The following is a 27,463-nucleotide window of genomic DNA, read 5'->3' on the forward strand; positions in this document are numbered from 1 at the left end:
TGGGGCCTACTTGTTGAAGGGGGTTTCCAGATTCCAATAAACCTCTTCCCGCAGACCCTCACAATCACAGCCCAGAGTTGTGGGAAAGAGGCCCTTCTACCCATCAACATGTCTCCCTACGTTGAGGACATGTGGCCTGGTCTGGTTCAGGAGAGGGAGTGGCACTCGCTCATCATCCCCCCACCTTTCCTGGCCCGCTGGGCTGCATGCTTGGATAAAGGTCTGGTATGGATTTTGGGGGGACCCCATTGCATTTTTTTATTTTGCCATGGGGTTCCCCTTAAAATCCATACCAGACCTGAAGGGTCTGGTATAGACTGGGGCTCCCCACATTGTTTGTTTTTTTTTTGGAATTTTCTATTGCCAGGTTGTTTTGTTTGCATTTTAGCTATTAGTGGGGAGGCCCCCTAAAAGCTGATGAGTCATCGGTTGTTAAGGACGTGGTGGCCGGCTTTCTGGCCCACTGCTTAACTAGCTATTCTTTACACAGAATTTGATCTTGTCGATCATTTTTCAACAGATCCAAACTCAAATTGTTTTGAAAATTTGGAATGTGTTAGAAATTGAATAAACTAAATGAAATTTAATGAAAACAAATCTAAACGAATTCCGAAACGATAAATAAAGCAGAATGGTACTCATAGTGAAGTACTGTAAAATAAAACTGCGCAAATAAATATATTTTTACAATACTTCACTATGAGTACCATTCTGTTTTATTGACGCTAAGAGGCCTGGTATTCACAACACCAGATACAAGTGTGTTTGACCCCCAGACTGAAAAGCTGAGGGTCCATTTTCTCTAGTGAGTGGGGATACGAGAGAGGAGTGTGGCACACTTCACAGCATGTGTACATGAAGCACCTCAGCACCTTTATATGGATTTTGGGCACAGAGCACTTTATATGAGAGCTTTTGAAAGACTTTGATTTTGATATATTTTTTATGTTTTTTTGAGAACATTATGTTATATGATTATATGTTTTGATTTGCAAGCACGGTATTATTATTATATTTATATAATAACATATAGTTGTGTGTCTGATTATTAGGCTAGGTTAACATCTATGTGTTTTTTAGTGCATTTGTAGATCCACAGAAATGCAATACAATCCATTAAACCTTATTTCCTATGGATTCTGTTCACATCCAAACAGTTTCCTGCAACACGTTTTTTTGGAAAGGTGCAGGGACTTTTTTTTACATGCAGCACGGTGTATTTTTGGCTCCATAGACTTTAATAGAATTGCATCAAAAACTCATGTGCATACATTTTTGGTGCATTTTCCTACATGACACTTCCCAAAAAACACAAAATGCATTTAACATGCATCAAAAATGTGCATAAAACCCCCCCACAAAATATGTGAGAGAATGCGCTGCAAAAATGCATTAACTGAACAGGCATAGATGTGAACCTAGCCTTATACATTACACTATATTCAATATTTCTAACTAATAAAACTATCATCCAATGTATATATGAATATGAGGATAAGCTGTTCCAATACTATGTTAAGATTCCTCTCAACAATGCATTGCCTATACAAATTTAACAAGATGAAACTTTGATGCTTACGAAAAATCTTAGGACACAGTCGTTACCTTGGCAACCTTGTCATAGACTTCAATGGCCCTGACCCAGCTACAAAGCCCTTCACAGGCTGAAGAGACATTCTTAATGACAGCTGGCTGGAACTCAGGATTGCTGATAAAATCTCTTCTTATCTGTGCAATAACCTTTGGTGGAATATTGTCTTTATCAAATTCCTAGGAAACAGAATAGCAGTAATTAAAGTAAACTTATAATTCTTTCTAATAATAAAAAAAAAAAAATCACTGATACGTTTTTCTAATTAGACAAATGATTAATACACAGAAGTCATTGATGTTGTCAGTTACTGTAATAGTCAAACAACAATGTTCTATACTGTACTATATTTAATGTTCTTACATAAAATAAACTGCAGCTTTAGACCTAGTACTAAGATGTGCAAATGATATCTAGCCATGTGAAAAATTAGGTAAATCCCATGGAAACTGACTTTTTAAAATATTTGAACTTGCAAACATTAGATCTTTATTAAAACAGTGTCTACATTTGAAGGTGACACACTTGAATAAGAAAAAAATGACTTTTCAGCCATTTATTTGGCAAAAATATCAATAGATGTAATATTATACTATTGAAAAAGTAAGTACACCATCAAAAGCTATTTTTGTCCCCTATAGAACAAGTTATTATTTGTAGGAATTTTGTATAACTTATTATATCCACTGGAGAAGTGGTTCCACTAATCTTATTTATAGTACTTAAATAGTGATAATTTATACATTATATAAAGAAACTCCCTGTGACATCATCAATATTAATTATATAAACTAAATACAAAAATAAATCAGGAAAAATGTGATCCACATAATCATACGTATACTGTAAAGTCCCATTCGATCTTTATCAATTTGCAAATCCTAAATTTATAAAAAAAAGTCCAAACAACATATATTTCAGATATAGTGTCCCATACAGTAGCAGCCCATCCATTAGGGGTGCAGGGGCGCAGCCCCCCCATCCATGCATCTGGCCCCCTAATCTACATGCAGGGCGCCGGATGCATGGATTCCAATGGGGGATTTTTTTTTTTTTTTTTTTTAAGCACGTGATTAGAGCCAGAGGCTCTAATAGGCTTCAAAAAAGGCAGACAAGCCTATCTGGTTGTGTGACAATAGCGAATGAATATTGTCGCTATTGTCACACGGATTCTCCTCCTGGCCAATCAGGAAGCGGCTGCTGAGACCCGTTTCCCGATTAGCCGAAAGGAGAAGCCATCCTAGTGGCAAAGGAGGAGGAGGGAGGAGACACAGGGGAAGCCTGACCAACAAAGGGGGACATGGAGGAGACTGAGGGGGAAGCCGCCGCCTCCTCCACATGTCAGCCCATCAGGTGAGAGGACACACAAGAGGTGTGGTGAAGGGTACTGTGGGTATGGAGTGAGAGTGTAAGAGATCACGTATCACCTGTGAGAAAAGTGAGAAAAGTTCATAAACTGTTCACCAATTGTATAGAGGTTGGATGGTGTATAGGACACTATATCTAGAATATACACTATATTATCAAAAGTATTGGGATGCCTGCCTTTACACGCACATGAACCTAAATGGCATCCCAGTCTTAGTCCATAGAGTCCAAAACTCAAAAACACATGCTATGTGTCATATATATATATATATATATATATATATATATATATATATATATATACACACACACACATATACAGTATGTATACTGTATACACACACAACACTGACATATATATATATAAAACCACCCACCCATTTTATGCCTGCCTGACCCAAGTGCCTTCTCTGACATTCTTGTTCATAATAAAAAATATATATCTTTGCAGTAGGGCACCCCCCACACTGCATGGGTCAAATGCTCATTTAGTCTAGGGGCAAAGGAATAAGGTATAAATACCTAAAGGATAGGTTCAACTTTTTAAAAAAATAATAAATGCACACATTTTTACTGGTGCGTTTATTGTTTTTTAAAACCGAAGATTGCAAAGTATTGCGCCCGCAATCAGCAGATTGTGGGTGAAATGTCAGGCTCCTGCAGACACTGCCTACAACTCTGTGCTCATACCTCTGTATGGCTGTCATTGCAGAGCTGAAGGCAGTGTGAATGAACTACAGGCGTGCTGATCTGTGTGCTTACAGTTAATTGAAACTGCAAGTCTCTCTGCTGCAGTGGTGGATTCAACTTGTAGTTTATACATTCACAGATTCCAATGATTAAATAGGAGGGGAGAGAGCAACTAAAACACCCTGTATATGGGTGTAACATCTTCTAAATGGTGAACTTATCCATTAGGCCTGGTTCACACCTATGCAGGTTTCAGTTGATGCATATTCTAGGTGCATTTTTCAATACGTGTTTTTGATCCATTTGAGTCTATGGAACCAAAAACCAGAAAGAAGTCCCTGGTCCTTTCCATAAAATGCACAGATGGGACCGTGACCCATAGGAAACCATGTTAAAAACGAACAACGCACTAAAATATGCATAGGAGTGAACCAGGCCTAAAGTTGTTATATATACTTGCACAGGTTTTTTTTTTCAGATCACAAGCAATGTGGATGCAGGAATCCCCCCCCTGCTGGGACACTGTATTCTGACAGCAGGGATCCCCCACTGTCATAATACACTGATACACTGATTAGTGCTGCAGGCGAATGGCTGCAAGCCACTAATTGAACAAGGTTTTTAGCAGTATGATATGCAAGAAGGAAGAGAGCTTGGAATCAGGTAAGTGAAAGAGGTTATGCTACCCCCGCCACCCCTTACACTGCAAGTATGGACTTTTTTACTTTCCTTGAGTTGGGCTGTATTATGCTAACATTTTTTGATAGGTGAATTACCGGGAATTCTGAGGTGCTACATAGATGTATTTCGTTTGCACCGACTATATCTAATTAAAAAAAAAAAGGATTAATTAAGATAAAATGTGTATGTGTAATATATCTATGTAGCACCTCAGAAGTCCCAGTAATTCCAGACCTGTTCAAAAATGTTACTTTCTCTTTCAGTAAATAGGGCAGGTTTACAGCACCAAATTGTATAGTGGAAAAGGCAGAGATGTTCAGGACTCACATGTAAAAGCTGCCATCTTTCCTGTGAGATATTCAGTCAGCTCTAGAGAGAGCTCTGGGGTGTGCTGGGCAGTATGCAGTGATCTAGGCTGCACTGTGATGATCTCTTCCTGTTCTGTCCACCTGTAATGGAATTATGAAAGCCCCGACTCAGCCAGACAGGAACCCAAGGAGAGGCCAAGTTTTTTCCCCAGACTGCTGCCTAAAAGAGGAGTTCGGCAAGCTGTCTTCTTGCAACATGGTGCATAGGATGGTGGATAACCTGATACACCCCGTGTGCATACCTATGGGACACTGTCACAACCATTCTTCTTAAATAGGGGCCTAAACTCAGTGAGGGTGCCCACTTTCTCCTTTACTTTCCATATTGTTTCTGGAACCTTTCCCATAGACAATCTAGGCAAATTCAGAGAAACATAGAGAGACATATAGAGACATAGAGGTAGTCGGAAGGAACACAAAGTGTTGGTCTTTGTGAACAATATTTTATTCTATGAACAAAATTTGAGACAAACAAAATCAATTAATTCTGAAAGAATTAAAAGATATGGAGCAATATATAACTTAACCACTTAAGCCCCGGAAGATTTTACCCCCTTCCTGACCAGGGCCTATTTTGCGATTCGGCACTGCACGACTTTAACGGAAAATTGCGCAGTCTTACGATGCTGTACCCTAATGAAATTTACGTAATTTTTTTCCCACAAACAGAGCTTTCTTTTGGTGGTATCGGTACGTCCCTTTGCCTAGTCGGGCGGCGGGCGGCAAGTGGTTAAAGGTTAACATAGAAAAATCAGAAATCATTTCAGTTCCGCAGGTGGAATGCAAGGCTCTCTGATCAAAAGTCCTATTTAAATGGAAATATACAGGATAAAAATATCTGGGTAATATTCTAACTAGGGATGATCGAACGGTTCGGGTCGACCATCGGTTCGACCCGAACATTGGATGTTCGATATTCGGCCGAATACCGAACTTTTTGCGGCAAAAGTTCGGTATTCGGCCACCAGAACCGCCCAAAATGCACTGGGACAGGAACTGGGCTTTAAAAGCCCGTGATTGGCCCAGAAACGTCTGCAAAAGCCAATGAGGGGGCAGGAGTCTCCTAGGAACGTGATTGGAGTGACTACGGGGACCAGAGGCCAATCAGGAGTGAATACGCCCCACACTATATAAGATGGCCCCGCCTAACCCCTAGCACAGTTATCCAGAGCCTGTTGAAGAGAGTTGAAGCAGTTCTGTCTGACTCCTGCTTGCTACACTACATTTCCTACATATCGAGTGGTTCTAAAGCTCCATATAGCAGAATTGTATTTAGCTTACAGCCAGTGTAGTTAGATACAGCGATTGTGCTGGTTCTTAGAGTTAAAAAAAAAAAAAAAAAAAAAAACTTAAGGGACAGTGTCAGTCTTCTGCTGTATGGAGCTTTCTATTTAGTGGAAAGGGATATCTAGTGTAGTTAGGGAACTTTGTACTACATTAGTTAGATTTGAAAATTTAGTTTCTGTAGGGAAAGTGTGAGGGTTCTGTTTAGTGAGCACGTGGCACAGTGCTGCTGTATCACAGCAGGTATACGTGCTTGCTAGGCAGCAAAATACAGTGACAACTTAACGCCTGTTGTTCAAAGCGTTAGGTGCACTGTACAAAAGCCTTTGCAACTGTGCGTGACACGCAACTGCTGTGCTGTATCCAGCGACAACTGTGGGTCGCATAGCAGTGTGCGTTTTTCACCGCACACAGTTGCCAACGCATCAGTGACAACCTAACGCCTGTTGTTCAAAGCGTTAGGTCCACTGTGCAAAAGGCTTTGCTACTGTGCGTGAACCGCAACTGCTGTGCTGTATCCAGCGACAACTGTGGGTCGCATAGCAGTGTGCGTTTTTCACCGCACACAGTTGCCAACGCATCAGTGACAACTTAACGCCTGTTGTTCAAAGCGTTAGGTGCACTGTACAAAAGCCTTTGCAACTGTGCGTGACACGCAACTGCTGTGCTGTATCCAGCGACAACTGTGGGTCGCATAGCAGTGTGCGTTTTTCACCGCACACAGTTGCCAACGCATCAGTGACAACCTAACGCCTGTTGTTCAAAGCGTTAGGTCCACTGTGCAAAAGGCTTTGCTACTGTGCGTGAACCGCAACTGCTGTGCTGTATCCAGCGACAACTGTGGGTCGCATAGCAGTGTGCGTTTTTCACCGCACACAGTTGCCAACGCATCAGTGACAACCTAACGCCTGTTGTTCAAAGCGTTAGGTCCACTGTGCAAAAGGCTTTGCTACTGTGCGTGAACCGCAACTGCTGTGCTGTATCCAGCGACAACTGTGGGTCGCATAGCAGTGTGCGTTTTTCACCGTACACAGTTGCCAACGCATCAGTGACAACTTAACGCCTGTTGTTCAAAGCGTTAGGTGCACTGTACAAAAGCCTTTGCAACTGTGCGTGACACGCAACTGCTGTGCTGTATCCAGCGACAACTGTGGGTCGCATAGCAGTGTGCGTTTTTCACCGCACACAGTTGCCAACGCATCAGTGACAACCTAACGCCTGTTGTTCAAAGCGTTAGGTCCACTGTGCAAAAGGCTTTGCTACTGTGCGTGAACCGCAACTGCTGTGCTGTATCCAGCGACAACTGTGGGTCGCATAGCAGTGTGCGTTTTTCACCGCACACAGTTGCCAACGCATCAGTGACAACTTAACGCCTGTTGTTCAAAGCGTTAGGTGCACTGTACAAAAGCCTTTGCAACTGTGCGTGACACGCAACTGCTGTGCTGTATCCAGCGACAACTGTGGGTCGCATAGCAGTGTGCGTTTTTCACCGCACACAGTTGCCAACGCATCAGTGACAACCTAACGCCTGTTGTTCAAAGCGTTAGGTCCACTGTGCAAAAGGCTTTGCTACTGTGCGTGAACCGCAACTGCTGTGCTGTATCCAGCGACAACTGTGGGTCGCATAGCAGTGTGCGTTTTTCACCGCACACAGTTGCCAACGCATCAGTGACAAATATGCCTGGTAGACCAAGAAAAGGCATACGTGGCCCTGCTGCGGAAAGGGGCACAGCTTCTAGGGTGTCTAGAGGCAGGGGTGGACGTGGTGGTCAGTCCTCAGCCAGGCCACCATTTGGATTGTTCTCCGGCAGTGGCCAAGCTATACGTCCACAGTATGTACAGGAGGTGGTGGACTATATGAACAAACCCTCATCATCGGCATCATCTGCAACTACAGTGACCCAGGCAGAGAAAAGTGGTCAGTCTTCTGCAGTTGTCAGAACAAATACAGATGAGTCCATGTCCACCTCATGTCCTCCCTTAGACCCAATTTCAGACATGGCAGAGGAGTCAGCTGAGCTGTTTGACCACAGTGTCGGCCATCTACTCCAGCCTGATGCTCAGTCCTTTATGGAGTCTGATGTTGGGTCTGAGTTTGAGGAGGAGGCAGAGCAAACAAGAGGGGAGAGCAGACGGCCCGCTCCATCTAAGGCCGCACCTGTTGTCTCCCAGGCCAGGCCTGATGCTCAGTCTTTGATAGAATCAGATGTTGGGTCTGAGGTTGAGGAGGAGGCAGAGCAAACAAGAGGGGAGAGCAGACGGCCCGCTCCATCTAAGGCCGCACCTGTTGTCTCCCAGGCCAGGCCTGATGCTCAGTCTTTGATGGAGTCAGATGTTGGGTCTGAGGTTGAGGAGGAGGCAGAGCAAGCAAGAGGGGAGAGCAGACGGCCTACTCCATCTAAGGCCGCACCTGTTGTCTCCCGGGCCACTATACACACCTCATCTTGCTGGGCCTTTTTTGAGACATCCCATGCAGATAAAACAGTTGCGATCTGCAAGATTTGTAAGAAGGGTATAAAACGTGGCAAAAATGTCAACCACCTGGGTACAAGCTGCCTAAACAGGCATTTGACAACCCACCACTCGGCCCGTTGGCAGGAGCATTTAAAGAACCCACAAAAGGGCCAAAGATTGGTCAGTCGGCCTCCTAGTTCTCCTCGCGCTCCTCCTCATGCTCCATCTGCTCCACCTGCTCCACCTGCACATCAGTCTGTTCCTGGCCCTGCTATAGTCACTCGTCACCTGTTGGCAGCCTCCACTGGCAGGGATGATGATATAGCAGGCAGTGTCGCATCTACCTCCAGCACACCACCAGCTGTATCATCTAGACGCCAAATTTCGATTCCAAACATGCTGGAACGAAAAAAAATGTATACTCCCCGCCACCCACATGCCCAGCGTCTAAACAGTAGTTTGGCTAAACTACTGGCTCTGCAACTATTACCATTTAACCTGGTAGAGTCTGCTCCCTTCCGTGACTTCGCAAAATGTGCAGTTCCACAGTGGCAGGTGCCAAGTCGGCATTACTTTTCCCGTAAGGCCCTGCCATCCCTATACCAACATGTGGAAGGCAATGTAGTGTCATCCCTGGCCAAGTCAGTCAGCCGTAAGATACACTTGACGGCTGACACTTGGTCAAGCAAACATGGGCAGGGACGGTACATTTCTGTCACTGCTCACTGGGTGACACTGCTTGCCAGTGGAAGGGATTGTAGCCAGGGCTCGGTGCTGCAGCCAGTGTTGCCCCCACGTCTGCAAACAGCTGGTGGTGTCGCTGATCCGGGTAGATCGATCACTTCTACCCCCTCCTGCTCCTCCTCCTCTACCTCCTCCATGCCCTCCTCTGCAGAATGGTCCTTTGAATATGATGAGATACCACGTAAACGTTCAAAGGGCTATTCTATGTCTCAGGCCAAAAGGTGTCACGCAGTGCTGCAGCTTGTGTGTCTAGGGGACAGGCAGCACACTGCCCCTCAGATTCTTGGGGCTCTGCAGGCACAGGCCCAGAGGTGGTTGACACCACGCCAGCTGCAGCCAGGGATGGTGGTTACTGATAATGGGTCAAACCTCCTGGCCGCCCTTCGTCAGGGAAAGTTAACCCATGTGCCATGCCTGGCGCATGTCCTGAATCTCGTGGTACAGCGGTTTTTGAACTCGTACCCGGGAATGCAGGATGTGCTAAGGATGGCAAGAAGGGTGTGCAGTCACTTCAGGCGGTCGTACAGTGCCACTGCACGTTTGGCCGAAGTGCAGCGCGAGTTTCACCTGCCGGTACACCGCCTCATCTGTGACATGCCCACCCGCTGGAACTCCACCTTGGCTATGCTGCAGCGCCTGTACACGCAGCAGAGGGCCCTCAATGAATACCTATGCGAGTACGGCACCAGCACTGGCTCTGCGCGCCTGGGCTTCTTTTCACCACGGCAGTGGCTTTTGATTAAGGATGCATGCGCTGTCCTCTCGCCATTTGAGGAGGCCACAAGGATGGTCAGCCGGGACAGCGCATGCATCAGTGACACCCTACCGGTACTGTTTTTGTTGGAGCACACTCTGCGTGGCATTATGGACAGGGCACTGGAGGCAGAGCAGCAGGAGGAAGAGGAGGACTTCCTTGCCTCTCAAGGCCCCCTTTATCCTGAGAATCCTGACCCCATTATGCCTAGCTCCCAGAGGCCCGAGCAGGATCCAGGGGTGGAAGAGGAGGAGGAGGACGATTCTGCGGGAACTTTTGCAGGGTTTGAGGAGGAGGAGGAGGAAGACATGCGGCAATCTGCAAGGCCTAGTTTGACTCCCTCAGGACACTTTGGAGTAGTACGTGGCTGGGAGGAGGAGGAGCCCGTTGAAGATAATGTCGTTATGAGTGACCCCGAGGAGTCAGCTTCTCAGGCCTTCGCTAATTTGCGACGCATGGGAAACATCATGCTCCAGAGCCTGCGAAAGGACCCCAGAATCAAGGCCATTAAAGAGACTAACCACTATTGGTTGGCCACCCTACTTGACCCCCGGTACAAGTGTAAAGTCTCGGAGCTTTTCCCATCCACCCATAGAGTCCACAGGATCAAATCCCTTGAGGACAGTCTCAAGAGGAATCTGGTGAACATGTTCCCCGACTCCCGTAGGGTGCAGGGGCGGGGACAACCTACCATGGATTCTACTGGTGGTCACGAGAGGAGCGTTGGAGAAGGCGTGCGGTTGACGGATGCCTTTCGGTCTTTTTTTAGTCCTCACCGCCCAGGCCTCTCAGCTGCCACATCGCATCGACAGCGTCTGCATCACATGGTGGACGATTACGTGAGGGCACAAAGTGACACAGAGGGCTTTTCATGTGACGAATCCGATCCACTGGCATACTGGGTCTTAAGATTAGACCACTGGCCAGAACTGGCCCAGTATGCCATGGAGTTGTTGGCCTGCCCTGCTTCCAGTGTCCTATCGGAACGGGCATTCAGCGCAGCAGGAGGATTCGTCACAGACCATCGAACTAGACTCTCCACCGACTCAGTCGACCGTTTGACATTCATTAAGATGAATCAGTCGTGGATATCAAGCTTTGATGCACCTGATGCAGACCTTGTAGACTAGGCTATCGTTGTGATGTGGCAGTTGAGCCTCAGTTTAAGCCTGGACCATGGTGCCACCCTCAAACCCTCCTCTCATTCTCTTTACGTTCACAGAACCTCATTTTGGTTATGACAAAAACGACAATGTTTGCGCACCTGTTCCACAGGTGCACACCTTTACAATTTTTGGGCCTCCTTCAACACCAGCTCTTTGGGGTTAAGGTGGGGAGGCTATGCTAAAACAAAAACGACAATGTTTGCGCACCTGTTCCACAGGTGCACACCTTTACAATTTTTGGGCCTCCTTCAACACCAGCTCTTTGGGGTTAAGGTGGGGAGGCTATGCTAAAACAAAAACGACAATGTTTGCGCACCTGTTCCACAGGTGCACACCTTTACAATTTTTGGGCCTCCTTCAACACCAGCTCTTTGGGGTTAAGGTGGGGAGGCTATGCTAAAACAAAAACGACAATGTTTGCGCACCTGTTCCACAGGTGCACACCTTTACAATTTTTGGGCCTCCTTCAACACCAGCTCTTTGGGGTTAAGGTGGGGAGGCTATGCTAAACAAAAACTACCATGTTTGCGAACCTGTTCCACAGGTGCACACCTTTACAATTTTTGGGCCTCCTTCAACACCAGCTCTTTGGGGTTAAGGTGGGGAGGCTATGCTAAACAAAAACTACCATGTTTGCGAACCTGTTCCACAGGTGCACACCTTTACAATTTTTGGGCCTCCTTCAACACCAGCTCTTTGGGGTTAAGGTGGGGAGGCTATGCTAAACAAAAACTACCATGTTTGCGAACCTGTTCCACAGGTGCACACCTTTACAATTTTTGGGCCTCCTTCAACACCAGCTCTTTGGGGTTAAGGTGGGGAGGCTATGCTAAACAAAAACTACCATGTTTGCGAACCTGTTCCACAGGTGCACACCTTTACAATTTTTGGGCCTCCTTCAACACCAGCTCTTTGGGGTTAAGGTGGGGAGGCTATGCTAAACAAAAACTACCATGTTTGCGAACCTGTTCCACAGGTGCACACCTTTACAATTTTTGGGCCTCCTTCAACACCAGCTCTTTGGGGTTAAGGTGGGGAGGCTATGCTAAACAAAAACTACCATGTTTGCGAACCTGTTCCACAGGTGCACACCTTTACAATTTTTGGGCCTCCTTCAACACCAGCTCTTTGGGGTTAAGGTGGGGAGGCTATGCTAAACAAAAACTACCATGTTTGCGAACCTGTTCCACAGGTGCACACCTTTACAATTTTTGGGCCTCCTTCAACACCAGCTCTTTGGGGTTAAGGTGGGGAGGCTATGCTAAACAAAAACTACCATGTTTGCGAACCTGTTCCACAGGTGCACACCTTTACAATTTTTGGGCCTCCTTCAAAGCCAGCTCTTTGGGGTTATGGTGGGGAGGCTCCGCCAACACCAAAACTACCATGTTTGCGCACCTGTTCCACAGGTGCACACCTTCATAATTTTTACGCCTTCTTCAACACCAGCTCTTTGGGCTTACAGTGGTATGGCTCCGCCAACACCCAAACAACAATTTTTGCGCACCTGTCACACAGATGCATATCATTGTAATTTTTTTCCTTACAAAGGCAATTATTGCTTTCATTACCAGCACTTTCATAGGGATATGGTGTCAAGGCATCGTCCGCACCACCAAATGCCCAATTTTTAAGCATCCTTTACTTCTATTCAAAGTCAAGAGACAACAGTATTCATCCAAAACATCTCTAATCTTGTTCACTCTGCACTACATTGTGGCCCCTACCCCTAACCCTCAATGTATCCGTGCATATATGTCTGTTTCTTGTGAGATTTCAAGTTAAAGTGCACCAAACACCATTTTACATGAAATAAAGTGCAATTACATACATCTTTGGACTTCTTGAAACATTTGGTAATAAAAGCCCCATTGTGGAAATACACCCGTTAATTATATGCACATTTAAAGAGACAGCACCTTTTTCCAAAAAAACCTCTAATCTTGTTCCCAGTGCACTGCATTATGTCCCCATCATACACATTGGCTGAGCCGTTGATTAGGAGCAAAAGAAAGGTGCGGTTAAGCAAAAAAGTCATTTTTGAAGGTTTGGTATGATGTAATTCTGGTTCTGGACATGCTACAGAGCTGAAACTTCACAGGTACAACTTTTAGACCCCCCAGACACTAAATCCAAAGAAATCTCTTTTTTTTTATTTTTTTTTATTTTTTCAATAATTGGCTATCTATTAAAAACGACAATTTTTAAGAACTTTTTTTTGTGTGATTAATAGTCCCTGGGGCATGACCCAGAACCCTAGGCACTTTTTAGGGGCATTTATTGGGTTTTAGGGCTTAAAAATGGTGTTTTTTGATTACAGAAGTTCGGGTCCCATTGATTTCAATGGGGTTCTGAAATCCGAACCGAACTTTCGTGAAGTTCGGGTGTTCTGGTCGAACCGAACTTTTCAAAAGTTCGATCATCCCTAATTCTAACCCCTTCAAAGCGTTGCTTAGATGATAATGCATAGGGATGGGTAAGTGATTTGGCCCGAGCATGAGTTTGGAGCAAACATTGGATTTTTGTCAGTTCGATGAACACCCGAATTATTGGGGCGTTCGACCATTTGTTTGGCCCGCAGAATGACCACAATGCACTGCACTGCCACACAGTGCACCGGAAGCCCTGAATGGCTGAAGCAAGCAAAGCTTTACCCAATCAGAGCACAGAGCACTATCAGAGCCATGATTGGAGAAAGTAATGATGACTCTATCCAATCATGGCTCATTGCTCTTAGCCCCACCCCACACTATAAAAGTATTCTTTCAATAGCAGCTATGTGTAACTTGATATTGGTGTGGCGAGAGATAGAACAGGGCTCTGTTCAGTGCTACTAGAGAGTTAGTGTGCTATAGTGTACTAGTCTGATGAGTCAATGTAGAATATCAATTCAGTGTGAATCTAGTGATAGTTCAGTCTGTGTGAGTGTAGTGCAACCATTCATTTTTACTTTAGTGTCACTTTAGTGTGAATCTAGTGATAGTTAGTGATGTCGCGAACATAAAATTCGCCGTTCGCGAACGGCGAACACGAACATCGGCGAATGTACGCGAACCGGCGAACATTGCGAACCGCCATAGACTTTAATAGGCAGGCGAATTTTAAAACCCTCAGGGACTCTTTCTGGCCACAATAGTAATGGAAAAGTTGTTTCAAGGGGACAAACACCTGGACTGTGGCATGCCGGAGGGGGATCCATGGCAAAACTCCCATGGAAAATTACGTAGTTGACGCAGATTCGGGTTTTATTCCATAAAGGGCATAAATCACCTAACATTCCTAAATTGTTTGGAATAACGTGCTTTAAAACATCCAGTGTGTGTATACGATCAGGTATGATGTTGTATCGATCAGGTAGTGTAAGGGTTACACCCACTTCACAGTGACAGACCAAACTCCCCATTTAACGCACCGCAAACAACCGCAAACAGACCAGAACCGACCAAAATGGGACAGGAACTGGGCTTTAAGGGTTAGGGTTAGGTTTAGTGTTAGGGGCTAGGGTTAGGGTTACGGTGAGATACTTAGGGTTAGAGTTAGTAACCCTACCCCTACGCCTCTAACCCTAACCGTCTAACCCTAAGCACTAAAAATAACCCTAACACTAGCCCTAACCCTAGCCCTAACCCTAATTCAAATTTTTTTCTGGTTCTGGACATGCTACAGAGCTGAAACTTCACAGGTACACTTTTTAGACCCCCAGACACTGAATCACACAAAAAAAGTTCTTAAAAATTGTAATTTTTTGTTAGAGAGCCAATTATTGGAAAAATTAAAAAAAAATAAAAATAAAAAATGTCTTTGGATTTAGCATCTGGGGGGGGTCTAAAAAGTGTACCTGTGAAGTTTCAGCTCTGTAGCATGTCCAGAACAAGAAAAAATACGAATTAGGGTTAGGGCTAGGGTTAGGGCTAGGGTTAGGTTTAGGGTTAGGGTTATTTTTATGGCTAGGCTTAGAGGGTTAGGGTTAAGGTTAGAGGGTTAGGGTTATGGTTAGAGGGTTAGGGTTAGGTTTAGTGTTAGGGGCTAGGGTTAGGGTTACGGTGAGATACTTAGGGTTAGAGTTAGTAGCCCTACCCCTACCCCTCTAACTCTAACCCTCTAACCCTAAGCACTAAAAATAACCCTAACCTTAGCCCTGACCTTAACCCTAGCCCTAACCCTAACCCTAGCCCTAACCCTAATTCTATTTTTTTTCTGGTTCTGGACATGCTACAGAGCTGAAACTTCACAGGTACACTTTTTTAGACCCCCCCAGACACTAAATCACACAAAAAAAGTTATTAAAAATTGTCCTTTTTGATAGAGAGCCAATGATTGGAAAAATTAAAAAAAAATAAAAATAAAAAATGTCTTTGGATTTAGCATCTGGGTGGTTTAAAAAGTGTACCTGTGAAGTTTCAGCTCTGTAGCATGTCCGGAACCAGAAAAAATTACGAATTAGGGTTAGGGCTAGGGTTAGGCTTAGGGCTAGGGCTAGGGTTAGGGTAAGGGTTAGGGCTAGGGTTAGGGTTAGGGTTAGGGTTATTTTTATGGCTAGGCTTAGAGGGTTAGGGTTAAGGTTAGAGGGTTAGGGTTATGGTTAGAGGGTTAGGGTTAGGTTTAGTGTTAGGGGCTAGGGTTAGGGTTACGGTGAGATACTTAGGGTTAGAGATAGTAGCCCTACCCCTACCCCTCTAACTCTAACCCTCTAACCCTAAGCACTAAAAATAACCCTAACCTTAGCCCTGACCCTAACCCTAGCCCTAACCCTAACCCTAACCCTAGCCCTAACCCTAATATTATTTTTTTTTCTGGTTCTGGACATGCTACAGAGCTGAAACTTCACAGGTACACTTTTTAGACCCCCCAGACAATAAATCCAAAGAAACTTTTTTTTTCTCTAAGTTTTTTTTTTTTTAGGTTTTGCAATAATTGGCTCTCTATCAAAAATGACAATTTTTAAGAACTTTTTTGTGTGATTTAGTGTCTAGGGGGTCTAAAAAGTGTACCTGTGAAGAGTGTACCTGTGAAGTTTCAGCTCTGTAGCATGTCCAGAACCAGAAAAAAAGATCATTTTTCAGTAGAGCAGGGATGGTGGGAACCCCTTTTACACCTATATGATCTTTTTTTTTCTGGTTCTGGACATGCTACAGAGCTGAAACTTCACAGGTACGCTTTTTAGACCCCCCCAGACACTAATCCAAAAAAAGTCATGCCTGCCACCGTATATATCAGTGGTGGGTGGGCAGTGGCACTGCAGTGGGCACAGTACACTCTGTGGACCTGACAGTCACTGGCACCCAGGCAACTGCAATTATAAAAAAATATATATATTTTTACTTTGCAAGCTGCTGTGCCACCGTATATATATCAGTGGTGGGTGGGCACGCAGTGGCACTACAGTGGGCACAGTACACTCTGTGGACCTGACAGTCACTGGCAGCCCAGGCAACTGCAATAATAAAAAATATTTTTTTTTTTCAATTTGCAACAAGATGCTGTGCCACCGTATATATATCAGTGGTGGGCAGTGCACTGCAGTGGGTACAGTGCACTCTGTGGACCTGACACAGCACTCACTGCAATTATGACAGAGGAAAAAAAAAATATTTTTTAAAATGCAAGGTACTGTGCCTGTGCCACCCGAAATGAGTGTGGTGTGCACACAGTACAGTCTGTGGTGGGTCTGTGGCCTCTCACACACAGCGGGCAGGCAACTGCAGTGTACAATATATATATATATATATAAAAAAATACTCAATTACCAGCCCTAAAAAGGGCTTTTGGGGACACTAGATATATATATATATATATATATATATATATATATATATATATATATATATATAAAGAAAAAACTCCATTACCAGCCCTTAAAAGGGCTTTTGGGGACACTATATATATATATATATATATATATATAAAATTACACAAATACCAGCCCTTAGAAGGGCTTTTTGGGGTGCTGTCAGGATGCTGTCCTTACAGCAGTAGTGGACCAAGAACACTGACTAGCAAGACCAGGAACACTGACTAACAACTGTCCCTAGCTATTAACAGCAGCAGCAGCAACACTCTCCCTGCTCTCACTAACACACTGCTTCAGAATGATCTAAGATGGATGCTGCCCTTGCTTATTTATAGGAGGTGGGAGGGTGTGGGAGGGAGGTATGTTGATTGGCTGGAAATGTGCCTGCTGACTGTGAAGTTCAGGGTCAAAGTTTGCCTCAATGATGAAGTATAGGGGGCGGACCGAACATCGCATATGTTCGCCCGCAGCGGGGAACGCGAACATGCTAAATTCGCCGGGAACTGTCCGCCGGCGAACAGTTCGGTACATCTCTAGTGATAGTTCAGTCAGTGTGAGTGTAGTAAACATTCATTTTTACTTTAGTGTGAATCTAGTGATAGCTCAGTCAGTGTGAGTGACCTGACTAGTCATTTTTTCTTTAGTGTCAGTTTGCTTTGTCTGGGCAGGTTTACTGCATTATAGTTCAGTGCGTTAGTGCACATTTAACAAAGTATATTTCTGTGTTTTACTGCACATTTAATGTAGTATATTTCTATGCGTTATGTGGCGGTTAACGCAGTATATTTCTGTGCATTAGTGCGCATTTAACGCATTGTATTTCAGTGCATTATTGCATGTTTAACGCAGTATGTTTCAGTGCGTTACGTGCCATTTGCCGCAGTATATTTCTGTACGTTACTGCATGTTTAACGCAGTATATTTAAGTGCAATAGTGAACGTTTAATGCAGTATATTTCAGTGCGTTACGTACCATTTAACGCAGTATATTTCTGTGTGTTACTGCACATTTAATGCAGAATGTTTCCCTGCATTAGTGCATGCTTAACACATAATATTTCTGTACATTACTGCACGTTTAACGTAGTACATTTCAGTGCATTGGTGCATGTTTAACACAGTATATTTCTGTGCGTTACTGCACATTTAATGCAGCATATTTATGTGTGTTACTGCATGTTTAACACAGTATATTTCTGTGCGCTACTGCACGTTTAACACAGTATATTTCTGTGCGTTACTGCACGTTTAACACAGTACATTTCTGTGCGTTACTGCACTTTTAACACATTATATTTCTTTGCATTACTGGACGTTTAACACAGTACATTTCAGTGCATTACTGCACATTTAACACAGTGTAATTTGTTGTGTTATGTGCTAATTACAGCAGCATTTTTCAGTGCGTTAGTGCATGTTTAACACAGTATATTTCTGTGCATTACTGCACATTTATTGCAGTATATTCCAGTGTGTTACTGCACGTTTAATGCAGTATATTTAAGTGCATTATGTGCTGTTTAAAGCAGCATATTTCTGTGCATTGCTGCACACTTAACACAGTATATTTCTGTGCGATACTGCACGTTTAACACAGTATATTTCAGTGCATTATTGCACGTTTAATGCAGTGTATTTTAGTGCATTATGTGCTATTTACTGCAGCATATTTCAGTGTGTTAGTGCATGTTTAACACAGTATATTTCTGTAAGTCACTGCACATTTAACGCAGTATATTTCTGTGCGATAGTGCACCTTTAACGTAGTATACTTCTGCGCGTTAGAGCACATTTAGTATATTTCTGTGTGTTAGTGCAGTTTTACTGCAGTATATTGTAGTGTGTCGTGGAGTGTGTCTGTGTAGTGAATATTTAGGTTAAGGTGCACCAAACACCACTTTCGATTGATTAAAGTGCATCCAAGTACATATTTACACATTTTTATTACACTTTGTTAATAAACACCTTTCCATCATGTCTAAGAGACCAACAAGGAGAGGTAGATGTTCCCATGGCACTGTGAGAGGGCCAGCAGCACATGTGTCCACAAGCAAAGGTGAACGTGGTCAGTCCTCAGGCAGGGCATCATTTCATCATGTTCAGCGATGTTGCCTGTTCTATCCAGCCACAGCATGCAAAGGAGATTGTGAACTTGCTTTCTAAACCTTCCGAATCCTCCATCACCCAAGCAGAGACTAGTGCACAGTTCACTGCAGCTGGCTAAAGAGTGGCTAAATCTGCCTCCTTGTCCACAGCTTTTCCTGCCATAGCCCCAGCATCAGGCACGGAGGAGTCAGCTGAGTTATTTGAACACAGTGTCAGCTACTTGCTCCTTGATGATACAGAGCCATTACTTGATTCAGATGCTGGTTCCCAGTGGTAATGAGGATGGAGGAGATGATGATGATGAGGTCACTGAGGTGACTTGGGTGCCAGATAGAGCAGAGGAGGAAAGTGAGGGTGAGGCACAACCCCAATGAGGCAGCCATCATGGAAAAGTAGTGAGCAGCCACCCTATTCCATCACATTGTGGAGCTGTTATTTCCTGGCACGCTTCCCACAGCTCAGCTGTCTGTTCTTTTTTTAGCACATTTGCAGCCAATCTCACTGTTGTAATTTTCAAACTCTGTCTCAAGCACATCAAGCGTGGCAAAAACGCCAGCCATTTGGGTACCGCATGCTTGACAAGGAATTTATTCTCCCACCACTCAACCTGTTGGCAAGAGTACATGAAAGTCCCACAAAAGGGATGCAATTCTGTTCCTCGTCTTTACTGACCTCAGTCTACCCCTGCTATACCTCATGATGTCTCAGACACCTCCACTGACAGGGATGATGGTAAAGCGCAGGATGTCCCAGGTCCTTGCAGCACAGTGCCAGTAGCACACCACCAGCTGTAGATTATAGCCAGCAAATTTCTCTGCCCCATCTGCTGCAGCGAAAAAAAATACAGCCACTGCCACCCACATGCCCAGTATCTAAATGCAAGCTTGTCAAAGCTGCTGGCTTTATAACTTCTGCCTTTCCGTCTAATGGATTCTGCCCCCTTCCATGAATTTGCAGATTGTTCTGTACCACAGTGGCAGGTTCCCAGTTGTTATTTATTTTCACGTAAAGCCATTCCAGCTCTGTACCATAGCTTAGAAGGCAATGTTGTGGCATCGTTGGGCAAGGTAGTCAGCTGAAAAGTCCACATTACTGCTGACACGTGGTCCAGCAAGTATGGTCAGGGACGCTATATTTGTTTCACAGCACACTGGGTAACTGCTTACAATTCGGGAAGGATGTAGGACAGGGCTCAGTGCTGCAGCTTGTTGTGCCATCACGTCTCCATACAGCTAGTGGTGATGATGCGAGATTTGTCAGTTCTACTCCCTCCTCCTCCTTCCCCTCCTCTTTATGCCCCTCTCTGCTGAATTGTCCCATGAACCACAGGTACCCCCTAAGTGTTCAAGGGGCTATTCAATGAGTCAGGCTAAAAAGTGCCATGCAGTGCTTCAGTTGGTGTGTCTAGGGGACAGGAACCACAACGGAGTAGAGATTCTTGCAACTCTACGGGGGAAGGCCCAGAGGTGGTTCACGCCACGTCAGCTGGAACCAGGAATAGTGGTGTGTGATAATGGCAGAAAACCCATGTCTGCCCTTAGACAAGGAAAGTTGACACATGTGCCATGCCAGGTACATGTCCTCAATTTGGTGGTGGAGCTTTTCCTAAATAGGTATCCAGGGTTGGAAGATCTGCTAAAGCAGGCCAGAAGAGTCTGTCGCCATTTCAGGTAATCATACAAAGCCACACCCAAAATGCGCCGTCAGGACAACAAGTGATGACAGTGAGCTCTTTCTGCCTTTTCCTTCCCCTCCCGCGCTCCACCAGTGGCTCAGGCCTGACTCCAGATGGCCACTCCCGGAGGGTCTGATGTCACGCTCAGGCTGTTCCCCCACTGTGTACATAGCTGCTGGTCAGCTCCACCAGCTCCCTCAGCAGCTCTACTGGTTGGTTTATCTACTGCCTTTCTTCTACCTGGCAGAGTGTGGTCCTCCTCCCCTCGCCATGACACACTGGGATTCCCTCCTATTGCTATTTTCATGGCTTGGAGAAGATTACGGTGCCTGCACCGCAACACCATCCTGGTCATGTTACACTGGCAGCATGCCAGAGGGAATCCATCCTGTGAGTTTTTAACCATCGGGGTTTTAGAAGTGCGGGTCAAGGGAGTTTGTGCATGTCAAGGTCTTACCTTGCCCATCTGTTGGCAGCCATTCTAAACATGTGCAGACTTCTGCCTCTTATAAACTCTGATTGCATCATCACTTGCCTTCTGCCTGGGTGTTGCACAGTGATGATGCTGCACACCTGACTATATCTATCACCTGATGGGTTGCAGTCCTTGCCCTTGTGTTTGTGCTCCAAGGTGCATCTCTGCTAGCAATCTTCTGTTCTCTGTGTTCCTCCGTGTATGACCTGGCTTGGCTGATGACTCTGCTGGCTCTCGACCCTGCATCGGCAGATGACCTTGCATCAGCAGACAACCTGGCATCGGTAGACTACCCGCTTCTGGACTTGACCCGGGCTTGGATGACTACCTGCTTCTGGACTTAAACCTGGCTTGTTCCTGCTCTCACTTCCTCACTCTTGCTGTGAGTTAATGTTTGTTTGCTTCAATAAACTGCTTTATTTTATCTGCATCCTAGTGTGATCTGGTTTCCTGGCACCCTGCAAGGTTTATCACTGTCCTGCATCATGGATGCATGAATTAACTATGGAATTGTCCCCAAATAAACTTTTTATTGTTTGACTATTTACACAGTGTCATCCACATTCTATTTTATTATTCTATATCATCATTCGCTATCCAGTGGGTCCATTAAGCGCTTTCTTGTGGTCATTGTTGGTGTATCAGTAAATCACTGCTCATTTAAAAATGACATTTTTTTTACAAACTTTTTTTCATCAATACATGTCCCCCAGGGCAGTACCCCGACCCCATAACCATTGTATGCCCAATTACTTGCATATAAGCCTTCAAAATGGTCACTTTTGATTTTTCCAGTTTGGGTCCCATAGACTTCAATGGGGTTCGTTATTCGGTTTCAAACTTTTTTGATGATCGAAAGTTCTGGTGCAAACCGAACAGAGGGTTGTTCGGTCCATCATCACTATGATAATAAAATGCATAGGGCGGGGCTTCCAGGGATGTCACTTTTGCTTCCTAGAATGCACGCTGGATAGCAATGTGGCTGTTTCAGTTTCATTTTGGCTTTAGCTCGTTTTTAACCATGTAAATGCACGAATCATTTTAAGAACGTTTTAATAAAATATATTACACAATGAAAGGCTTTCCCATTCTCTTTTGATGCTTGCAACACATGATGTCTGTCACTACCAAACACCTTCTAGGGACAGAGGAACCTAAAAAAACACACAGGCAGAGGACCCAGTGATTAGACCTTAAAGGGACCAAGGACCATTAATAACCAGACAGGGGACCTAACACATAACACACTGGCAGAAAAGCACAATTTATTTAACCACTTCCATACAGAGCAGTTTGACACCCTTCCTGCCCAGACCAATTTTCAGCTCTCAGCACTCTCACACTTTGAATGACAATTGCTCAGTCATGCTACACTGTAACCAAACAAATTTTTTATCATTTTTTTCACACAAATAGAGCTTTCTTTTGGTGGTATTTGATCACAACTGGGGTTTTTTTTTTCGTGATATATGCAAAAAAAGAGCAAAAATTTTGAAAAAAAACACTTTTTTTTAGTTTCAATTATAAAATTTTGCAAAAAATTAATTTTTCTTCATACATTTGGGCAAAAATGTATACTGCTACATGTCTCTGGTAAAATTAACCCAAATTAGTGTATATTATTTAGTCTGTGTGAAAGTTATTGAGTCTAGAAGCTATGGTACCAATTACTGAAAATTGATCACACCAGAAGTACTGACTGCCTATCTCCTTTCTTGAGGCCCTGAAATGTCAGGACAGTACAAATACCACCCAAATGACCCCTTTTTGTAAAGTAGACAGTTCAAGGTATTTAGTAAGAGGCATGGTGGGTATTTTGAAGTTGTAATTTTTTTCCCACAATTCTTGGGAAAATGAAGAAAAAAAATTTTTTTTCTTTTTTTTCCCACAAAGTTGTCAATTTATAAGCTATTTCTAACACATAGCATGTACACAGCAAAAATTACACCCAAAAATACATTCTGCTACTCCTTCCGAGTATGGCGATACCACATGTGTGAGACTTTTACACAGCCTGGCCACAAAAAGAGACTCCACGTCCAAGAAGCACCTTCAGGCGTTCTAGGAGCATAAATACACATAAAACTTTCTTACTACCTATCACACTTTTCAAGGCCCTAGAGCACCAATACAATGGAAAAGTCCACAAAATGACCCCATTTTGGAAAGAAAACACTCCAACGTATATTCTATGAGGCATTATGGGTCCTTTGAACATGTCATTTTTTTCCACAGGTTTTTGGAAAATGTGGGAAAAAAATGAAAACTTTTTTTTTTTACACAAAGTTGTCAATTTATAGGATATTCCTAACACATAGCATGTACACAGAAAAAATGACACCCCAAAATTCATTCTGCCACTCCTCCTGAGTATGGCAATACCACATGTGTGAGACTTTTTCACAGCCTAGCCATATAGAGGGGCCTAACATCCAAGGAGCATCATCATGCATCCTAGCCACTTGCCTAGGCCTATTTTTGACATTTGGTATTTACAAGCTAAAATCAGTTGTTTTGCTAGAAAACTGCTTAGAACCCCCAAACATTATATATTTTTTTTTAGCAGTGACCCTAGAGATTAAAATGGAGATTATTGCAATATTTTTTATCACACCGTATTTGCGCAGCGGTCTTCCAAACGCAATTTTTTTGGAAAAAATTCACTTTTTTTAATTAAAAAATAAGAAACCAGTAAAGTTAGCCCAATTTTTTTTCCATAATGTGAAAGATAATGTTACGCCGAGTAAATAGATACCCAACATGTCATGTTTCAAAATTGCGCACGCTCACGGAATGGCGACAAACTTTGGTACTTAAAAATCCCCATAGGCGACAATTTAAAAATTTCTACAGGTTGCCATCCTTGAGTTACAGAGGAGGTCTAGGGCTCAAATTATTTCCCTTGCTCTAACGATCACGGTGATACCTCACATGTGTGGTTTGAACACCGTTTACATATGTGGGCGGGGTTTCCGTATGCGTCGCTTCTGCGCGCAAGCTAACGGGGACAGGGTGCTTTAATTTTTTTTTTTTTTTTTACTATTTATTTTATTTATTATTTTTTATTTTTACACCGTTTAACAAAAAAAAAAAAAAGGATCATTTTTATTTCTATTACAAGAAATGTAAACATTACTTGTAATGGAAAAAGGCACGACAGGACCTCTTTTTTGTGAGATCTGGGGTCAAAAAGTCCTCAGATCTCACAAGTACACTAAAAGATAGAAAGAAAAAAAAAAAAAATTATTATATAAAATGAAAAAAAAAAAAGGACCTTTAAACCGGTTGCTAGGCAACAACATTTTCCGTAGCCCCGGTCCTCCAAGACCATAGAGTCAAGTGAGGGCAAGCTTGCCCTCACTCGACATCCTGTCTGTGAGGATCCGGGACCGGATCGTTTTCCCCGCTGCCGGCGGGTCCGGTAAGCGGGGAAAAGGACCGGACGCGGCGGGAGGGGGGGGGGGCACCTCTTCCGCCATCCCAGAAGGGTGATCCCACGGCGAATCCGCCGCTGGGACCACCTTTATCGGAAAGCCAACCGTCCACCGTTTAAAAAAATACCAGGGTTATGGCAGCTATCTGCTGCCATAACACCGGTATTTAGGTTTAAACGGAGGACGTATATAAACCTTTTTGGACTTAGACATGGTGGCTGTATGAAGGGCGACAGGTACTCGGGTACTTTGTTGGGCAGGTGACAGGTACTCTGGTACTGATGAGCAGGTGACAGGTACTCGGGTACTCCGATAGGCAGGTGACAGATACTCGGGTACTCTGATGGGCAGGTGACAGGCAGGTGATAGGTACTGATGAGTAGTACTGATACTGATAGGTGATACTGATACGTGATAGGTACTGATGAGTACTGATGAGTAGTGATGGGTACTGATGAGCAGGCGGCAAGTACTCGGGTACTTCAGGCGTCAGGTACTCTGATGAGCAGGTGGAAGGTACTCGGGTACTCTGATGGGTAGGTGACAGGTACTCAGGTACTCTGATGACGGGTACTCCGTTGACAGGTACTCAAAGTACCCGAGTATCCGTCATCAGAGTACCCGAGTACCCGTCATCAGAGTACCCGAGTACCCGTCATCAGAGTACCCGAGTACCCGTCATCAGAGTACCTGCGTACCTGTCATCAGAGTACCCGAGTACCTGTCATCAGAGTACCCGAGTACCTGTCATCAGAGTACCCGGGTACCTGTCATCAGAGTACCCGAGTACCTGTCATCAGAGTACCCGAGTACCTGTCATCAGAGTACCCGAGTACCCGTCATCAGAGTACCCGAGTACCCGTCATCAGAGTACCCGAGTACCCGTCATCAGAGTACCCGAGTACCTGTCATCAGAGTACCCGTCATCAGAGTACCTGAGTACCTGTCATCAGAGTACCCAAGTACCTGTCATCAGAGTACCCGAGTACCTGTCATCAGAGTACCTGATGGGCTGGTGACAGGTACTCGGGTACTTTGATGGGCTAGTGACAGGTGCTCTTTATTGGGGGGGGGGCAATCAGTGTGTTTGGGGTGCACTATGATTGGTAACTAGCTGTTACCACAATCTCTTCCTCACACAGGATCAGTGTGTGAGGAGGAGAACACGGTGACAGCTAGTTACCGTGTTCTCTGTTGACATTTGTGACCGGCTGTGATTGGACACAGTCGGTCACGTGGTAAAGAGCCAATTTCATTGGCTCTTTACCTAGATCGGGGATCGACTCTGTCCGAGGGACGAGCCTCGTCCCCGATCGCTGCTCTGCGCGCCCCCGGGGGCGCGCATTGCAGAGAGAACGAGCGGCTCGTGCTGGAGCCGCTCATGTGATCAGCTGTGATTGACACAGCCGATCACGTGGTAAACAGCCAATTTCTATTGGCTGTTTACCTTGATCAGGGATGGGCTATGTCCAAGGGACGAGCCTCACCCCCGATCGCCGCGCTGCGCGCCCCCGGGGGCGCGCAGTAGCAGCTAGAGCGGGCGGACGTCATATGACGCCCGCCCGGATCCGTACAACCACCATGCCGACGTCATATTACTATGACTCGGTATGGAAGTGGTTAAGAAGTCAACAAAATCTGATGAGTGTGATGAGTATACTAGGGGCATGGAGGAGAGAGCACATTTGCTCTTTGGATTGATTTATGTATACAGCACTTTATTCATGTGGAAGAACTTTCAATAATAGTTTTGCACAAAAAATACTGAGGGAAGGAGAAAAGGTCCACTGTTATGCCTAAAGATTCTTATTATAAAAGTCACATGAATATCACTTCAAGAGTGAACATACATACCAATTGTTTTTATATGCCTCAATAGGCCTAAGGGGGAGAAATGATTGAGGAAATTGCCCCTAATACCTTCCTTTAAAACGGTAAAGCACAAATTACAGAATAAATAGTAAAAGGGAGGATGGTTGGGGGTAGGAGGGGTGGGAGATTAATTGAATTGGGTTGGGAGAAAGCACAATAGCACAGTTGTACAATAGGAATGTTCTAGGAAGAAGAGGTATGAAATGGACAATTCAATTAAACACACACATCATAGGTTGAACTGGATGGACTGATGTCTTTTTTCAACCTCACTAACTATGTAACTATGTAACTGTAAAAGGAGGAAAGGGACAGATAGCAATGGGCAGAGATGAATAATGGGTGTGCCCAATAAGTAAAGTAAGGGTTAAAAAATTAGAGAAGTATAAGGTTGAGGGGAAAGATGAAATAGGAAAAAGATAATAAGGCAGTTGAAGTAAGGTAAAAGGCCTATAAGTGTTAAGGATTGAATTAAACACAAATAATAAAAAAATGATTCAACTCCACATAGGGAAAACTGTAATAAGTTAATGTGTATAAATGTAAGTATCCCACAAACGTAAACAGTAAACAATAACAAAAAATCAGGATATATCAGGATCAGGAATAAATGAAAGAATCTAAAAAGTTTAGTGAAACACACAATACATAATAATAATCCCTACTTGCATGTAACCCTCAGACTAAAAAAAATCCCACAAATTTAAATTTATGACAATGTTGTCAACACCCCACTATAAAACACATGACCAAAATGCAACATAATGGAAATCAAACACAAGTATGATCATAAAGCTTCAAGCAGGTAACCTGCTGCCAATTGAACAATGATACTATTCAGAATGATAAATAAACATCCATACATATGACAAATTCAGTATGCTGGGAAGGTATGAGAATGTTCTGTCACAGCCAAAAATGTGGTTGGGTAAAAGTAGGTTTCATGGCATGTACAGGTGTGGCAATTGTGCCAATTGTCTATATGCTGACAAAACAAAGAACTTTCACGA

General features: G+C 44.1%; 1 protein-coding gene across 1 annotated transcript in view; it reads right to left on the minus strand.

The window, feature by feature from the left end:
• Positions 1-27,463, minus strand: part of LOC309552619 (dynein axonemal heavy chain 3-like) — a 1,537,563-nt gene that overhangs the window by 426,540 nt on the left and 1,083,560 nt on the right. The window contains exon 39 of the mRNA XM_082253560.1: positions 1,606-1,770. Coding sequence (XP_082109686.1) covers positions 1,606-1,770 — 165 coding nt within the window. The remainder of the gene's footprint in view (positions 1-1,605; positions 1,771-27,463) is intronic.

The sequence above is a fragment of the Pelophylax lessonae genome (genome assembly GCF_965119305.1).
Source record: "Pelophylax lessonae genome assembly, chromosome: 4".
In the NCBI taxonomy this organism is placed as follows: Eukaryota; Metazoa; Chordata; class Amphibia; order Anura; family Ranidae; genus Pelophylax; species Pelophylax lessonae.